A 20,005-nucleotide genomic window follows, 5' to 3' on the forward strand; every position below is an offset into this window, starting at 1 on the left:
AAACAACTCCAATGCAAAATAAAGATCAATGTCCTTCAGAGCTGGACCTTCCTCGATCACTCTCATCAATTTCATTACAATTTCCTGTTTTACACTTCCACAGCCCTTTGTCTTGTATGATGATAAACCTTGCTGACAGAAACCACTAACGTTATAGGTGAAACCAGGTTTATCAGCAGCTCTGTGCTTGGCACCAAAGAAATTATGTAAAGTAGCAATTGGAAACATACATATGATAATCATGCTAAATGAAAGTACATGACATGGATTTTATGGCAATTTATGATGATTAACATGGGAACTTTTATTCCCAACCAAACTAAAATGTCCCAAAATCTTTGCATTTTCACAATAAGGTAAATGATAAATGCAAGTATTCCCAATGTCACAGGAGAAATAAAATAAAATTCTGCTGAGTGGTGCTTAAAAAAGCAAGGTGTAAGAGCACACACCTGTAATTAGTCTTGATGAAAAAGATAATTAGGCACCTACAGTTAATTAACAGGCATTTTAATCTCCTTATCTAATAAGGTCTTGCTTATGCAACTTCACCTATTCCTTTGAACTTTAATGTCCTGCACACTACATCACTGATACTCGCAAAGTGGAAATGGATTAAATATCGTAAACAATCAGTGACAAAAAGTGTACCAGGGACATGGCTGTTGGAATTTTCATGCATGCAAAATTGAATGTATGTTTACACTGATATCAGCGTCCCAGAGAACCCTGTTAAGCGCATATTATGGTCCTCACCAAATGATATGCACATCAACAAATTATTGACTATATACAAATTTCAGAAGAGTTTATATATCATATATTATGCACAGTACAGATTCATCTCCATCGGAAGATTGGGCTAGGATTTGGGAGAGGCAGGAGTATATTTATAAGCGAGTTGCTCTTTCGGTAACTTTTCTCTTTCGGACTCCATATATGTCTTTAGTCCAAGCCAAATTTTGTCAGTTTATACTTCTTAGTTTCACAGCTTGCAGGGCAACAAAACCAGTTAAATAAAAATTAGCTCTGTAATTGAAGAATCACGGAATTATATTAAATTGACCTAGATTTAAAATGATAGAATATTCTTCTTATAGCCTAACCATATGTAGAGGTCCCAGTAGATGAAAGTATTCCCATTTTCATTTCTTCAAAGCAGATTTTAGGAGGGCACTGTATCCTGCTTTCAGTAAACTGCACCCTGCCCTGTCTTGACCTTTCAAAGCTTCATAACATTCAACATTTGCATTTAGTCCATTTACTTTGCATCATGTACCTCTGTTTCTTCACTAACCACACAAATATTAAATGCACCAGTATTGTGCAGAGGTGCCATCAGAAGAGGTTCTACCAGGCAGCCAGCACCATGTCCTGATTACTTGTCTGGGGACAACTCTGGATTGTGAAACCCCAAACATAACAGGTCTCCATAATACCCTGAGTGCAAGCCCTCCATATACTTTGGTCATGGTACATGGTCTGGAACTCAAGTTATCATGCGAAAACCATGTTTCTTGTTTTGGCTGCAGTGACCTTGATCTTTGACCCTAAATAAAAAAGTTTCTTCACCACCATGAACACAATCTACAAACTATCAAGAAGATGTATGATTGATAACTTAATACATGGTCGATAACTGAAATTTTTTTCCCAAACCATTTTTCTTTCAGTCAGTAACTTTGACTTTTGACATTTTGACCCCAATATCAGTAAGCTTTTTCCATACCCAAAGTGCAAGTTGTTCAAAAAGTTTGGTCATGGTTTTCTGAACTAATGTTATTGACAAAGACCATTTCTCTGCTTCGACTTGGTGACTTTGACCTATGTATCCCAAAATCAGTAGGCTTCTTCCTTAACCCAAGTGCAAGCAGTTTAGGTCCCTTTACTGTGCAGAGACAATTCTTTGTTCAGGCACAATGACCTTGACCTTCATCCCTTGAATGGAAAGCCATAATGACATGGGTTTTTCACTGATAGACTTCATGTGTTTAGTTTGTCCTAAAGAAAAATGGTGCTGATCCAACATCTAATATGTCCACCATGGCAGCCATCTTAAATATTATCACAATATTTCTCCAGAGTAAAAAGTCACATTGACATGGGATTTTCATTGAATGATTTCGTTTAGTATGTAGTTGGACCAATACAAAAATTGTGCCAATCTGTGTCCAAGAGGCCACCATGGCAGCCATCTTTAAATTTTATTTTAACTACTCCTGAATATTTAGCTATGGTGTTCTAACCAGAATACTTATAATGTCAAGTTGGTCCTAAATGACAATGGTGTTACGTAGGTGTCAAATAATGCTGTCACAAGGGCCATTTTGAAAATATCCTTACTATGACTTCCCCTAAACAGTGAGTCATAATGATGGCACCAGAATACTTGTTGTAATGTCTTGTCAGCCCTAAGCGAAAATGATGCCACTTGAATATGACTTCCACAGTGCCCATCTGGAAAACTGTATCAATCCTGAAAAGTATGTCATAACAACATAGCAGCCATGTTGAAAATCATGTTATCTCTATTCCTCCTTAAACGGAAAGTCATGTATACATGGGTTTTTCACCAGAAGACTTCTTTTCATGACTAGTTGGTCCAAACTGAAAATGGTGCCATTCTAACGTCCAATGTAGCAACCATCTTGAAAATCTTGATATCACTATTCCTCCTGAATGGAAAGTAATATCAGCATGGGTTTTTCACCAGGCGGCTTCTTGTCATGACTAGTTAGTCCTAAATACAAATGGTGCCTATCTTACATCCAATATGCCAGCCATCATGATAACCATCCCAAAAGTCTTGTTATTGCTACTTCTCAATGGGAAGTCACACTGACAGGGAAGTTCTATCAGAAGTCTCCTTATGATATTTAGTTGGTTATGAATTAAAATCATAGTGATTTGATCTTCATTAGGCTGCCATGATGGTCATTTTGAAACTCGTTACATGGGTATGATGTTTAGATGGTTTTAGTGAAATGATTTGACGTAACTGATGAAAATCTTATCACTAAACCTTCTGAATGGATGGTCATATCTAAATGAAATTTCACCAAAAGACTTCCAATCATGTATACTTGGTGCTAAATGGAAATGGTGCTGATCTTACACCAAATATGGCTGCCACAGTGATTGTTTTAAAAAACTTGTTACTACAGACCTCATTTCAACACTCTGCAGTTAAAAAACAGAAATGGTCTTATCTTACATTCTTGGAAATTTTTGCCAGTACAACACAAGCCCCTTGACAATAACCTTGACCTTTGACCATTTTACTCTTAAGAAATAGGGTTCTTCATTACCCAAGTGCAAACTATCCACAATGTTTGGTAAGTGTATATGCCAGACAACTTAACTTACTGTGCAAAAACAAAATTGGTAACTGACAGAATGATAACACCATAACATAATGTGGGGGGGGGATTAACAAAAAAGAAAAAGGTTTTGCACAAAAATGTTTGCTCTCGAGAAAATTTATTTACCAAACTTTGTGGATGGCTTGCACTTAAGCTAATACAAAAACCTATAGATTTTGTAGTCAAAACTCATAGTGATGATAAGTCTAATAAGAAAATAATGGCTTCAGCACATGAAGTTTAGTTCAGGATTGACTAAGGGCATGGATATTTAGTCCCTTCTGAGTCAACTATGCCCTACAAATGCCTATACAAAGGACTATTAAACACTGGGCAGACATATAATGTACCACTGCACAGGCATACAATTTACATTGGGCAAGCATCCAATTGACCATTGGGTAGGTATATAATGTAACACCGGGCAGGTATATATGTATCATTCACAGTACTCTTTTCACATTTTGAAAATTTCATTCCTCGGATCTTTCATGATTTTTTTAAAGCTTACTAAATAAATATTCAAACCGATTAAGCTGTCAATGTTTTATGTAAAGAAGTAGGTCTTGTTTCATTTTTTAAGACCTTTGTGTTTAGGACGACTCATATTAATTTAAACCAGAGTGATAAAAGCTAACAAAAGACAGGGATAGCAGTGTACTTACTTTATCAATGCATTCCCTATGCAATACATTCTTACCAAGATGAGTGCCTGATGATACTAATTTATAAACCTGAAATAATGGAGACAATGATGCAGTTTAACGGAGTTATGTAACACACGCTGACATGCTGGGGAAAACCTTAAAGTCAATTCCATACAATTAATAAGGAGGAATCCTCAATGGCTGTAATGTCTTACACGAATCTCAATAAACAAGAAATTTAAAGCAAAATATAGTAGTAAATATTTGATAACAGCATCAATCAAGATGCCCGATACAAGCTACAACATAATCCCTGCATTGGGAACCAGGTCATCAAAGTTGTGCTCAAAATAATACTAGCATAAAAAGAATGAATAAATAGATGGAACTGATTGAAGTAATACTCATTTTATTTCTTCCATTATATCCATGTGAACTCATTCATTCATTCATGATGTGTCAATACAAAACCTAGCAGGAAAGATCATTAAGCCGTTTTCTTCACCACATGAGCTAAGTCATATTTTCCTCGCACACATTTGAGCCTCACACCTGGAACATCCTGTAACCTTCCACCACGAACAAGCACTATGCTGTGTTCTTGTAGATTATGACCTTCTCCAGGAACATACGCAGTTGCTTCCTTGCCATTGCTAAGTCTAACACGGACACATTTACGATTGGCTGAATTTGGCTTTTTCGGTTTTTTGATGATGACTTTAGTTACAACTCCTCTTAGGAATGGATGGCCATCAAGTTGGCCTATTTTTCTTTTCTTCTTTTTTGGAGGACCTTGACGGTGCATCTGCTCCAAAGAAAGGTATCTTGCAAACAGGGAGTTTCTGATGAGCTGAAGACCATTTCCTGGTGCCAGGCAATTGCTAAAAACACCACCTGAAAGAAATTATTTTCTGAGGTAAATTTTTCAAGAGTCATTATTTTTCATCAAAAGAGAGTCTATGAATTCCAAGAGTGCAATGTGGTGGTTAGATAGCACAGTCAGTTAGCAATTAGTGGAAAATGTTATCAATAAAAATTCACCAACTTAAGTTGTCCACAGACAATGAAACCTGGCATCTACATGTTAGCTGTAACTCAAAGGTAGTTAAGGACCAACCATTTAATATTTAATGGAGAGGAGTTGGGGTGTTTAGCTGGAGATTTTTTCTGAAAAAAAATGTCCGCCTCCGTAAAATTCTTGCTCTGATTTGTGAAAAAAGGAACTTTTTATATCTATTATATTAGTTTTAAAAAACGTTTGAGGTGAAAAATATTCTGGCTGAAAATAAATTTTCTGCCCCCTCCCTGAAAACTACAAAGCCAGTCCGTTATACAGATGGCATAAAATATTTCCCCATAAAGTTAGTTATGAGACAAGCATTCTGTTCGGCAGTCCTAACACAACACTTTCAAATACTGCATCATTTACCACTACAAAAACAGTAAGTGTGACATAATAAAACAATGAAACAATTCATTTTGCATAAATATATAAGGGGCATATCTATGATGTACACACCACAGCTGGGTTTAGGGCATGGTGCACCACCACACAACACAACCCAAAAAAACTACCATGATTAATGTGGGTTGTTTATTGTACAAGTTTGTTGGTGTGCATGACTATCTATGTCACTCTATATAATGCCTACAAATTGTTTTTAACATATCACAAAAAATTAAACTTCAAACATAGCCAAATCTGATATCTATTGTCCTTAGATGGAGAAGTAACTATTATACAATCATACAGTCAGCATTAATTTGACATCTTTCCTAACAGTTACTGCTGTATCATGGCAACAAATTACCAGTAATCATCCAGCAGGTATAATAATAACAACAGTCCCATTAACAACAACCATCCAGCAGGCATAATAATGACAAAAGTCTCATTAACAACAACCATCCGGCAGGCATACTAATAACAACAGTATCATTAACAACAATCATCCAACAGGCATAATAATAACAACAGTTCTATCAACTACAACCATCCAGCAGGCATAATAATGACAACAGTCCCATTAACAACAATCATCCAACAGGCATAATAATAACAACAGTCTCATTAACAACAATCAACCAGCAGGCATAATAATAACAACAGTCCCATTAACAATAATCATCCAGCAGGCATAATAATAACAACAGTCCCATTAACAACAACCATCCAGCAGGCATAATAATAACAACAGTCTCATTAACAACAATCATCCAGTAGGCATAATAATAACAACAGTTCTATCAACTACAACCATCCAGCAGGCATAATAATGACAACAGTCCCATTAACAACAATCATCCAACAGGCATAATAATAACAACAGTTCTATCAACTACAACCATCCAGCAGGCATAATAATGACAACAGTCCCATTAACAACAATCATCCAACAGGCATAATAATAACAACAGTTCTATCAACTACAACCATCCAGCAGGCATAATAATGACAACAGTCTCATTAACAACAATCATCAACATGCATAATAATGACAACAGTTTCATTAACAACAATCATCCAACAGACATAATGGCAACAGTCCCATTAACAACAACCATTCAGCAGGCATAATAATGACAACAGTTTCATTAACAACAATCATCAACATGCATAATAATGACAACAGTTTCATTAACAACAATCATCCAACAGACATAATGGCAACAGTCCCATTAACAACAACCATCCAGCAGGCATAATAATGACAAAAGTCTCATTAACAACAACCATCCAGCAGGCATACTAATGACAACAGACCCATTAACAACAATCATCCAACAGGCATAATAACGACAATAGCCCCATTAACAAGAACCGTCCAACAGGCATAATAATGACAAGTCTCATTAACAACAATCAACCAGCAGACATAATAATAACAACAGTTCAATTAACAATAGTCATCCAACAGGCATAATAATAGTTCCATTAACGACAACCATCCAACAGGCATAATAAGTCTTATCAACAACAATCACCCAACAGGCACAATAATAACAACAGTCTCATTAACAAAAATCACCAAACAGGCATAATATCAACAGTCCCATTAACAACAACCATCCAACAGGCATAATAAGTCCCATTAACAACAATTACCCAGTAGGTATAATTATAACAACAGTCCCATTAACAACAATTATCCAGCAGGCATAATAACAGTCCCATTAACAACAATCATGCAGCAGGCATAATAATAATAATAATAGAAATTCCAACATAAAAAGTTTGGTTCACAGCTCAAGCCCAATACAAACTCTTACCGTGAATCTGAGGTCACATAAAGCTGATTATTCAAGCTTGTTTAAGACATTGTCAAGATGTACATACATGTAGATTAGTTTCAATACAACAATTATTATAGTGCTGTGCATGCAAAACATTAGAATTTCATTATACAACATGACTGAAAAGTAGCACCCAGCTTCATGGAACTACAAGTAACTTTAAATATGTACAAATATGAATACGTACAACAAGAATTCAAATGCTGCCTTTATATGAAATATTTTCATTCCTTCATCAATGTTGTGGACACTTACTTTAAAGTCAAAGTAAACTAACACTCTCAAGACGCACATTTAATACGCTGTGAGTGAATACTATAACGTATATAATTTTATCCATTATCTTTTGCATCTTTAACAATCATACAAGAATTCAAAAGAAACAATGTTTTTATAGGGTAAAATCTTGACATTTCTATCAATTTCTCAAAGAATGATAGTCTTGATAATTTATTAAAGAGAGACAGAGGGTAACACATATCTCCAATCATATCTCCTGTTGATTTCTATTCTCACCACTCCAAAACTGTTATCAGTAATTCTGTTTACAAGACTAAAGTTGTAAATAATATCACTAGTAATCTTTGACCTTGAATCCAAGGTCATGGAGTTGGTTGTCAAACTTGGTGTTGCTGAGATATAATTATAAACCACATACACTAAAAATCTATTTCTATTTTTGATAAAATAGTTCTGCATAAAATCCATTTTAAAATGACCTTTGACCTTGAATGCAAAGTTACACCATGCTGTCATTGAATTCATCCAGATGAAGGTGAGATGCATCATACTCAAAGTAATATGCAATCATATGCATTTTTTCTCCCAAACTGGTCACAGTGTTGTTGTTGTTGTTGTTGTTGTTGTTGTTGGGTTTAACGCCATTTTTCAGCACACGATAGGCTATGCATGGCGACCAGTATTAATGGTGGAGGAAGAACATGGGGAAAACTCTGGGAAGAACCACCGACCCACGAGAAGCTAATGGCAAGCTTTCTCACATACCCACATTGGCTGAATCCTAGACTCGAACCCACGCAGACAGAGGTGAGATGGCAGTGATCCATAATGGAGAGCACTTTAGACCACTCGGCCACTGGAGGCCCCTTGGTCACAATGAATATAGCACATGTAAGATCAGTTTTGGAGACTGATTCAAACCACAAAGTAAAGTGGCAACAAGATGTCAGGCATGAAGGGTGACCAGAAAATGAAGTGTGCACTTACTGAGGTAAGTGTCTGTAATATGTTAATTATGGTAGATGTTCTCAGATATACCAAGTATAGACAATATCTGTTTGTATTTAAATTAGATGTGATCTCAAGCTTCCTGTGGAATATAAATGTTACACTGTACTCTCTAACCTTCATCTCAAAGTCATGGATTCATAAAACTCATCTGAGAGATTGTCAAGACACTGACATTCCAATCTGTATTAAACTCCAGTGGTACTAATTTGCATTCTTATATTTAAAAGTATGTACTAAAAAAGGGAGACAATGGATGATTGATTGACAACTGTTCATTACATAAGCTGGATTAACTTTAAAAGTCTGTGGAGCAAATAAGTCTTAAAATCTGAATAAAAAATATAAATGTTTCATACTGACAAACCCTACTAAACCTTTAAGTAATGTATTCCTAAACACAAAAAATCACAGCTGACATAACAGCAAGACAGACTTAAGTTGAAAAGATGGCAGAAGAAGAGAAAACCAAACTCGATTCACTTAAAAAAGAAAAATTGTTTTTATACCTGAGGGTCTGGCAATGACCCTTGAGAGTATCTGAGATTTCCCTGTAACAAAGCCAACCACACACTTGTACAAACTGCCCCAGATTAACATTTCTTCTTTATGTGTAATCACATACCTGTAAACAAAAATTAGCATATACAGTATATGTATGTCCACCATATTTAACAGTCTTCTTTATAGGTACTAGCAACATATGGGTCACTGCTGACAATTAGGTCTCAAGAACCTTAAACTTTGGTCAAACTTTAAGGTCAACAGCAAAACTAGCTTTACAGAAACTATTTTCTTCATATCCTTGTTATGACTTTGACCTTGAAAGTCCAAACTAAAGGCTTCTTTCTTTAAGTACAATCCATCCATAATGTATGGTCAAGAACTTATTCAATAACAAAACCCATTTTTCTCTGACTTACAATAACTCTGACCTTTGACCATTTGTCCCCAAAATCAGTGTCCCTCTTCCTTATCTTAAATGCAAGTCCTTGGCAAACTTTGGTCGAGGTATGTGGAACTGAACCAAAGTTATTATGCAAACATAAATTTTCCTTCTTTCAATCAGTGGCTTTGTTATTTAATCTTTTGACTTCAAAATCAAGAGGCTTTCTTCTTAACAAAGTGTAAGCCATCCACAAACTTTAGTGACTCTACATCATCAAGAACTGAAAGTTTTAGGCACGAACCATTTTACACCTTTCAGTAAGTGACCTTGACCTGTTGACCCTAAAAGCAATGGGCCTCTTCACTACCCAAGGTGGCCATGTTGTCTAAGGTGCTCACCTTTCCAGATCACTCTCAACTCGCCTCTGTCCACATGGGTGTAAGTTTTGGCTTGATCAACATGGATATGTGAGAAAGTTGGGCAGCAGATTCCTTGGGTCTGGTGGTTTCTCACAGGTTATTCCTCCACCAAACATACTGACCACTATGTATAGCCTATCATGTGCTGAAAAATGGCATTAAACCCCACAAAACCAACCAAATACACTACCTCATGTACAAGCCATCCACAGAAGTTAAGTCAGGTCTGAAATGAAGTATTAAAGTTATTGTGCAAAAACCATTTTCTTCTTTCAGTCTCAGCGGCTGTTACCTATGACCTCTTAACCCCAAAATCAGTATGGAAATACATTTTCCTTTTTTCAGTCACAGTGACCTTGACCTTTTACCTTTTGAACACATGATGTATAGGCTTCTTTCATATCCCAACTGCTATTTTCAAAATTCTGGCAATAGCACATGGTGGAGAAAAGTTATCTTGCAGAAACAAAACGGAAGACAGATGGAGGGCAGAAATATGAATGGATAACATAATGGCTCATACTGCATACTTGATACTCATACAGGTTCCTAGGAAATCAACAATATAGTAAAACATCCAGCCTCGTACCATATACTGAATCTAAGGCAGTTACCTGATATTTTGTATTTTGAAAGACTGAAAAAAATCCAGAAATAATATACTGATCTGTTGCAAACATCATCAATCTGTATATTATCATGCCTAGTGGTACACTGATCTGTCCACAAAAAAATTAATTAATGCTTGAATACTGATCAGTCCACAAAAAAATTAATGAATGATGGAATACTGATCTGTCCACAAAAAAAATTAATGAATGCTGGAATACTGATCTGTCCACAAATTATCATGACTGCTGGATCATTGATCTGTCTATAAATACAGTGACTGCTGGATCATTGATCTGTCTATAAATACAGTGACTGCTGGAATACTGATCTGTCCACAAATTATCATGACTGCTGGATCATTGATCTGTCCAGAGTTGTGAATAGGTATCTACCCCTTGATAATAACCCAGGTAATAAAATGAGCCATTAGCCTCTTTATCATATGTAAAATTTTATACCAGTGCACATGGCCCCATAATAACTTGTATTTTAAAGGCAGCACTCACTTTGTTTTCAAGTTGACAATCCTTTTCATCGAAATGCGAATTTAATACATGTATTGTTAAGTGCCAAGTAGAGTTCTGCCTCTTACAGTAAATGTTTGGCCTCTTAGCTTGTTTTCCCATCTGACAACCCTTTGATTCAGCCACAAGTGATACTTACTTTGTGGCAAGTAATTGAGGGTGGTTGTGATCTTGCCGCACAATTGAGAGGTGTTCCATTGAAAACTTTAAAAGATTTCACAAACTATATGATCAAAGTGTTACTTAAAAAGGCCAAGATTAGTCTCAAAGTAAGCACCTGCATATGACACTGAGGCCATGGGAAGGGAGTCAGACAATATTTATGATGACTAGACCAGTATGATTAACTAGACAATGATGGAGGATTTCAGAACTTTATCAGACAATGAGGATGAAATTTTGGATTTTACATCAGATAACATTAGATAATAACATTTATAAGATACTGTGAATTTTAAAAAATGTTGACGTAACTTTTGTTTGTTTTGTAAGACAGATGGAATTAACATATTATTGGATATTGTGAATTGGATCATTCTGAACTATTTTTATATCGCTATGTGACCTATAAGTGAATTCATGGATTTATCATTTAAATGGATTTAAAATGTCAAGCATTGTGGATTATAGTGAATTTAATTTGAACATATTGTAAGCTGTTTAGTTATTTGTGACATATTCCACCCAATAACACAGGTATATTTGGCCGTTTTGTTGTTAATTTTCTTATATTCCTTTCTATCTTTCTTTTGATACAGCTGAACTTATTTATGTTTCCAAGCTGCAACTCTGACTCACTGATGACATGTCACCTCTTCAGATGGATCTGACTTGGAAAATACACCCCCAACAAATAAACTTCTACCACTGAAAAAATTCTTTTGCATGCATTAATGCCCGTGTCAACCTATGACAAAGCAATTCAGATTTGTACACATTTACTACAATTTCCCTTCTATCAGGTACCCACGTGACCAAACATTAAGACTGATGGGTACCAAATATTAAGACTGATGGGTACCAAACATTAAGACTGATGGGTACCAAAGAATAAGACTGATGGGTACTAAACATAAAGACTGATGGGTACCAAACATTAAGACTGATGGGTGCCAAACATTAAGATTGATGGGTACCACACAATAAGACCGATGGGTACCAAACATTAAGACTGATGGGTACCAAACATTAAGATTGATGGGTACCACACAATAAGACTGATGGGTACCAAACATTAAGACTGATGGGTACCAAACATTAAGACTGATGGGTACCAAACATTAAGATTGATGGGTACCACACAACAAGACTGATGGGTACCAAACATTAAGACTAATGGGTACCAAACATTAAGATTGATGGGTACCACACAATAAGACTGATGGGTACCAAACATTAAGATTGATGGGTACCACACAATAAGACTAATGGGTACCAAACATTAAGACTGATGGGTACTAAACATGAAGACTGATGGGTGCCAAACATTAAGACTGATGGGTACCAAACATTAAGACTGATGGGTACCAAACATTAAGACTGATGGGTACCAAACATTAAGACTGATGGGTACTAAACATTAAGACTGATGGGTGCCAAACATCAAGACTGATGGGTACCAAACATTAAGACTGATGGGTACCAAACATTAAGACTGATGGGTACCAAACATTAAGACTGATGGGTACTAAACATTAAGACTGATGGGTACCAAACATTAAGACTGATGGGTACTAAACATTAAGACTGATGGGTACTAAACACTAAGACTAATGGGTACCAAACAATAAGACTGATGGGTACCAAACATTAAGACTGATGGGTACCAAACATTAAGACTGATGGGTACCAAACATTAAGACTGATGGGTACCAAACATTAAGACTGATGGGTACCAAACATTAAGACTGATGGGTACCAAACATTAAGACTGATGGGTACCAAACATTAAGACTGATGGGTACTAAACATTAAGACTGATGGGTAGAAGCTTACTAAAATTTTCAGTGCTTTCTACAAATTATCATGACCACTGGAAATGCAGTTAATGCAAGAATATGTGAAGACTAGATGGAAACAAAACTATGCCAACAATATAGATTACTAGAAAATGTGTAGCATCAAAGGCTGTGTAACTTAGATGCTGGAAAACCTACAGGTATCTTCAATGCAAAGTCATGCTTTAAAAACATTTACTAATATTCCTCTACAAGGTGGCTGATGGCTTGTTACAGGTACAAAAAATACCAGTTTCTAATATCTTTACAGCAAAAACACTCAGCCAAAATAATTCAGAGATTTTGACAGTATAAATGTTCAAAAATACCAGAACATGGTGAGCCCACAATCACATCATTGCTGCAAAATGTGTAACCTTGACCCCAAGGTCAAAATGTAAATGTAAGCATGTTACATAATGTTTTAGCTTCACAATAACTCATCCATCTAGAAGTTTACAATTTCTATTTGATTGGGAAGGCAAGTTGGTTTTCTGCTCGGTGAGGTGAATTTCATGAGAGCTTACTCTGATGGCCGATAAAAATCTTTGCCAAGTCAAACCCTGCAAAGGGTTTAGGAAATATAATAAAATCAAAAAGCATAAGCCACAACCTTAAAATAAATTAGGACTGCAGACTTTAACCCATGGCCAAAGGAGAAAGCATGCATTTTACAAAATAAATTGTTCTGTAGATTCATAATAATTCATTCCATGTATGAACAAAATCCATCAAGAAATTAAGGAAATATTTGCAAATGAACAAACTTGAACCAAAACTGTCATGCACATTTTCTATAACAGTGACCTTGACTCCAATGTCATAAGGATATGCATGCATGTCACAGATGATCATTCATGCCAAGTTTCTATGACTGTAACCTTGATATTAGTGGGACTGAGCATACTGTAGAATAAAATGTCTTAGCTTTGACTCATGCTAAGTATGACCACAATTTATCCACAGCTTTATACTGACTCATGCTAAGTATGACAAGCTTTATTTGACTCATGCGAAGTATGACAAGAATCTATCCACAGCTTTATATTGACTTATGCTAAGTATGACAAGAATCTATCCACAGGAAATATATGAAAACAAAAAAACTGTAACGAAAGCCTTAACAAACTGCTGACGACAAAGACTTAGCTGTTGGTGGTTGAAAAGTGACTATTATGTCGTGCTTCCTGCTATAAGAGGAAAAACTGTTTAAAAATATTAAAGTATAAAAGAAACTCAGCATTCTGCAACAGATGCGCATTTTAGATCAATACAACAGTTTCTGAACTCTTTCCTCACGAGTCTGGGACAACTTCAGTGAGAAACTAATCCATGTGCAAACAGTGGAGGAATTCAAAAAAACATAATCTCTATTGCACCTCAATCTCGTAGTGTACTAAAGCTATGTTCACACTAACAACAGATGAAATAACAAATGGCTACTAATTTAACTAGATGGCTGCTAAATTTTATGTAATGATCAATATTTGCTATTACTTTTATATTTTATGTCCACTGCAGAAATGAGACATAATCAGAATACACCAAAAAATTGGATTAATCATGGAAAAATCGACTAATAATAAAAAATTTTTTATTGAAAACTTACCTTAAAAAAATAACACATAAACAGAAACAGATGATTACAATCTGCTGAATTCGCATATTTCAACAACCATTTTAAACATTTGTATGATTTAAAAGTCACTGTGTATTTCTGAATTTTATGCAGTCTAATGGAAAATACTTTTCAACTGCTTCAATTTGTGCCACTGAGTCTTAGAATCAACATTATTCATTAAAAATGTATGGCTTGTTCCTCCATACAAAGCTGACTACTTCATCAAATGCAAATAATTCATACAAAGCTGACACATTCATCAAATGCGACTTAATTGTTCCTCCATACAAAGCTGACTACTTCATCAAATGCAAATAATTCATACAAAGCTGACACATTCATCAAATGTGACTTAATTATTGAAAATGTCAGTTGAGATTTCAAACTCTTGCAACTACTTGTATGTGCTATATTTTTCAGTTAATTTCTCAGATATTTGTATCCTATCTCCTAGCATTAAAACGGTGCCTAATGTGTTCATGGTTCTAATAATCATGGGTGTACTTGGGCTTAGTGCCATCATAATGACAGCTATGCACCATGCAACATCACAAAAAATGTTGCATAAAAAACTGATCATACTAATGTTGAAAATTTAACAAAGATTCAGCCTTTGTAATTAACTACTTGTGATAAAAAAAATCCAATCTTGAAAGATTTTAACTATCCTTTTGACTATATCGAATCTGTTTGGTTCATTCAACTAGTTTTCTTTTTTATTGCTCAAACTGTAACATGGGACCCCTGCAGGTTTTTTGTTTCTTTTTTTTTTAAAACTTTTGTTTTCCAGTCTATGCTAGTTTAAAGGTTTCCAAGACAGCTTATTCATTGCTGAGGTCATGCTATCTGGTGCACATTTATAGTTGTAAGTGACAAATCTGGCAGCTTACTTTTGGGTTCTTTTAAACTTAATTCTGTAATAAATGGGAGTGGAGGGAAGCCTAATCTGGACAAACATCTCTAATAAAATCTTTGAAAGTTAATATTGCGGTCATTCTTCCTGGTGTGAAGTATTGATTTGATGTAACAATTCTGGCTGCTTGTTTTGATTTTTTTTCTCAAGGTCATCATGCTGTAGTTGGGAGTCCAAGACTTTACAAGCATATACTAAAATAGATCTAATTAAACCTCTGAAAGCTATTTCCTTTCCATTTTGTGGACAGGATGATAACTGACATCATAACAGACCTGAAGCACTATTTGCTGCGAGATAAATTTGTCATCTGATGGTTCTATATCATTTGAATTATTAATCACATACTCTTAATCATTAATAGAGCAAATCAAGTCAACAACATAGAAAAGTGCAGCTTAAGAGTCCACATTGAACAATTAGCGATTAAAACAATATATATACACCTCCAAATATATATTTAATGTGTATATTTGAGCATATTTCAGTAAAAATATATGCCATATTATTTTCTCCACTTGCATTACTAAACAGTACATTTAAACCCAGTCATCTGCACACTTTTAATGACTACTAAAACACAGCTTGCATGTGTTCTTGATTTTAGTGGTAATACATAAATCAAACAAAAAGCAAATCATTTCTACGTCGTTTTGTTTAACTGATACACTTGGCTATTACGAAATTAGATGACTGCCATGTGATTAGTTCACCTTACAAGTTATATATTGATTTTGCGCCCAGATAATGTTCTCATTGAAAAGAGATACAAGTTCTCCGTGGTAATGATAATGCAGACAAATTTCCCTCAAAACCTATAAATTAACAATTCATTTACTTCCACTAAAGGTCAAGGCCCAGCTTTCTCACGGATTCAGGTACCGAATTTTGTGGAGAAATATTTACTTTTATTTCTATTTGTTTTATATTATTTTCTTATGTCAAGCAAGAAAAAACACACTTAAACATTAGTTATTAGAATTTAAATTCTTCAATTATCTTGGTGGAAATTAAACAGAAATTTCGAAAAAGATTCATACATCAAAGCACGTAAATTGCATAAATGAATTACCCCTACGCTGGAAGGCGAAGACTTGGTAATGTAAAAATATTATGTTCGACAGTATTATCGCGGAAGGATAACTATATGCACACGAATTTGGTATTAAGACACAGAACCAAAACAATTGTTGTTCAATTTTGTTATAATAAATACTTTTATTGTTGTGATACTTACAGAGGTCATTGTGACAAACCATATCTCGTTTTAGAATCATTCTACATTAAGTGTATAATGTCAGGCTTAAAAATCAGAGAAAACTGACCATACACTTTAAAATGATACCTTTTTTTAAAATTCTCTATCAGTTGAAGATAAAACAGGTACATTTGGTCAGCCCAAGATTGCACTGTGTTGTATTATGACTATATGTTAACATATCTGAAAATTTAGCCCATAACTTATGCCAGTGTTTCTTAACCTATGGGTCACAACACAAACCTGTAGGGAAAAAAATAATCAAAATAAAATTAGCCACAAATTATTCATCATCAAATGCAGGAAGTTACCAATAATTCTGAAATGTGTCCATGACACATGGTAGAATCTTCATACTATATGAACATTAAAATGTCATTTATCAGCCTGTTTCTTTTAGTTCAGATCCTATTATAGGGTAATTTAATCTGAGTTCCCTACACCCCAACACAAATATCCAAATATCAATCATGGGGTAGGAAGAGTTAGAGGAACTCAGGAGTTGTTTCACATAGGGGTGTAGATTCTAAATAAATATTTATAAATAATAATAAAGAAAATAATAAAGAAAAATGAATGAATAAAATGTCTTCAGAAAATCTCTGTAATATTGATGATACATAATTAAAAAGCATCAGCACTGGATAAATTCTTAAATTATTTTATTATATAATTAAATCTAATTTTTTGTACTTATTGTTTAGTACTTATTGGTATTTTGACTAACCATGAGATATCCAGAAAATGACGTCATTAAGGAATCTCTTTAAGGTGGCACTCTACAGTTTCGTATTTTGCATTACAATTATATAAATAAAAAATTAAAAAAATTCCCTGGCTTTCCTCTCTAGTTATACTAGCTATTTTAAAAAAAGACCTTTTATATATTATGTATGGTTCAAAGAACCTTTTAATTCCCTTTATTTTGGTGTATAATTGATGTGTGTAATATGGGTTATAGAGTATTCAGCTTGGCCTTACTCCAGATGTGCATCTTTCAAAAAAGTGCTAGCTCCACTTGCTCATTTTCACTTCCTGAAATTCAGAAGTAAATTGTATAAAAAAAGAGCCGATAACTTTTTTTCACTTTTGATATATTTGGTAATTCATTCATTGCACTTCCAGAAGCTGGTATTGTCTAGTCTGGCAAAATTAAAAATTTTCCGTATTTTAATAGCTGCTACGGATAGTGTACTTTCTACTAGGCTGATAGTCGAGCACAAGGGAGCAGTCATTTTAGTTAGCGTACCTGGACGTTTCGTCCCATGGACGTTTCGGCCCAAGACATTTCGCCCCACTTTAATGGACATTTCGCCCTACTTCAATGGACATTTCGCCCCACATGGTACATGGACGTTTCGCCCAATGGACGTTTCGGCCCAGGACATTTCGCCCCACATTAATGGAAATATCGGACATTTATAGAAATTCATCAGCATTCCACTACGTTCTTCATTTTACTTTAAAATGATCAAAAATATAATTAAGAGTCCCTTGTGATCTGAATTCTTTGGCATTATTCTAAATAGTTAAAAAGACGGCCTGCTCCAGTCGGGAGAAGTACAATTAAATAAAGTATGCACCCTCACTTGAGTACAGCCTGTCTCAGTATAATGGTAATGCGAGAAACGACACACATCATCAATCATACAAAACAATATGATTTATTTGTCGTTTAAATACAATCCACCCTTTATTTGCCCAAATTCCAAATTAAATTTAAAATAAAAATCCCAATTTAAATTTAAAATAATAAAACAATGACAAATTATCATTGGATGGATTGTATCCAATAAGAAAATATAATAATAAAACATGGATAATTTAATTTAGTGGCTGTCCCTTCCTCTAGCCAAGGTCAACTTGAAATTATGGGGAGGGATTTCGAGTAAGGTGACAAAAACCGGACTAGGATGAACATCCCTATAGATTACACTAGGGAAATACATAAATACCCCGACAAAATCTTGGAAAATATACACATATAAAACAACTAAATTTTTTTTATAAGTAGGGGTGCATCTGTCTGGTGCCATAAAGAAAAAAATGTTCTGGTGTTCACTATTGCTCCCAGCAAGTGTTAATAGGACTTAATTACAGCTAGGTAACTTCTTTGATCTTCATATTTAAATAATCTACTAATGTGGTATCAAGGTAATTAAGCTGCAGCCAGGGTGAGTAAGTCGTGTAAGCTTTTATGACAAGGAAATTGCAATTTAACACAGATGTTATGGCGTTCACTAATAACAAAAACAATGACATATAAATAAACAACGTTTGATCTTAGTATATCAAAATCCGAGTTTTAGGATAAAAATTATGATTCTTCAAGTGCATTGTCCGACAGATCGTTTGGTAAAGAAGCTCGTGCACGTGTTTGCATGGAAATTTATCAGTGGCTCTATGACTTGCAGTCTTTCCTTTTCTTGGTACTAGTTGTTTTAATATCACGTAAATCAATAGATCGAACAATGTCCAGGAATCCAATGGGAGAGAATAGAAGAGGGTAAAGATTTTAAAGGGAGACTACTACATGTCAAAATTGGGAAAATACATTTTATTGAAATGAATGAGAGTGATGGGATTATGGGGCATGAAATTAAATCTTAACGGTAGGCCCCTAAAGTAAAATGAAGACAATGGTGTAATGCTTGTGAATTTCTAGAATTGATGTGGGGCGAAATGTCCTGGGCCGAAACGTCCATGGGGCGAAACGTCCATAATCCCTTAGAGCATGTACAATTTCCAAAAGTACAATATTCAAAGAAATGTCAGCCACATTACATGAAATTAGCATAGAGATATGACAACATTCTCTGCACTGTGCATGTTTCAAATGCAAACAACTTAACCTTACATACGTCACTCTCTCAGTAGTACATAACAACTCGTGAGCGCCCCCTGATGTACACGAAAATTGTATACACAAGCGGTCAAGGGTTACCTGCGAAAGATTAAAAAATATGCCATGTCACTCGTGGCTCTTCCATATTGACCTAATAGCTAAAACTCGGTAGTTGATCTAGTAATATAAAAAAAAAAAAATGGCTTCTTCTACACAGCAAAGGACTGTCATGCCTCAAAGGAATGTTGCAACGTTAGCGATGATGCAGTTTGTGGCAGGGGGCTGTGCAGGTTCGTTTATTCAGCAATTTGCATCAGGAAACTTCTCTCTCTCTCTCCCTCTCTCTCTCTCTCTCTCTCTCACACACACACACACA

The 20,005-nt window shown here is 35.1% G+C and overlaps 2 protein-coding genes across 6 annotated transcripts in view; one reads left to right on the forward strand and one right to left on the reverse strand.

Moving 5' to 3' along the window:
* Positions 1-4,401: 4,401 nt before the first annotated feature.
* On the reverse strand, positions 4,402-19,861 carry LOC149804465 (small ribosomal subunit protein uS12m-like). 4 transcript variants are annotated; one of them, XM_089940676.1, is made up of 3 exons: positions 19,729-19,861; positions 9,061-9,176; positions 4,402-4,903 (listed from the first exon to the last, which is right to left on the reverse strand). In XM_089940676.1, the coding sequence occupies exons 1-3, from the start codon at positions 19,752-19,754 to the stop codon at positions 4,497-4,499; spliced, it is 549 nt and encodes a 182-aa protein (XP_089796802.1). In that variant the 5' UTR covers positions 19,755-19,861; the 3' UTR covers positions 4,402-4,496. The 4 variants fall into 4 exon arrangements, with proteins under 4 accessions (XP_089796802.1, XP_089796803.1, XP_089796805.1 ...); XM_089940677.1 differs by lacking the exon at positions 19,729-19,861 and adding an exon at positions 16,365-16,513; XM_089940679.1 differs by lacking the exon at positions 19,729-19,861 and adding an exon at positions 16,245-16,379.
* Positions 19,782-20,005, forward strand: part of LOC149804466 (mitochondrial 2-oxodicarboxylate carrier-like) — a 68,465-nt gene continuing 68,241 nt past the window's right edge. For both annotated transcript variants that reach the window (XR_016415793.1, XM_089940674.1), the window contains exon 1: positions 19,782-19,919. Coding sequence is in view for 1 of the 2 variants with exons in the window: in XM_089940674.1 (XP_089796800.1) it covers positions 19,829-19,919 (91 nt within the window). In the remaining variant the exon portion in view is untranslated. The remainder of the gene's footprint in view (positions 19,920-20,005) is intronic.

The sequence above is a fragment of the Sinohyriopsis cumingii genome, chromosome 2 (genome assembly GCF_028554795.1).
Source record: "Sinohyriopsis cumingii isolate HCF-2022 chromosome 2, ASM2855479v2, whole genome shotgun sequence".
Lineage (NCBI taxonomy): Eukaryota > Metazoa > Mollusca > Bivalvia > Unionida > Unionidae > Sinohyriopsis > Sinohyriopsis cumingii.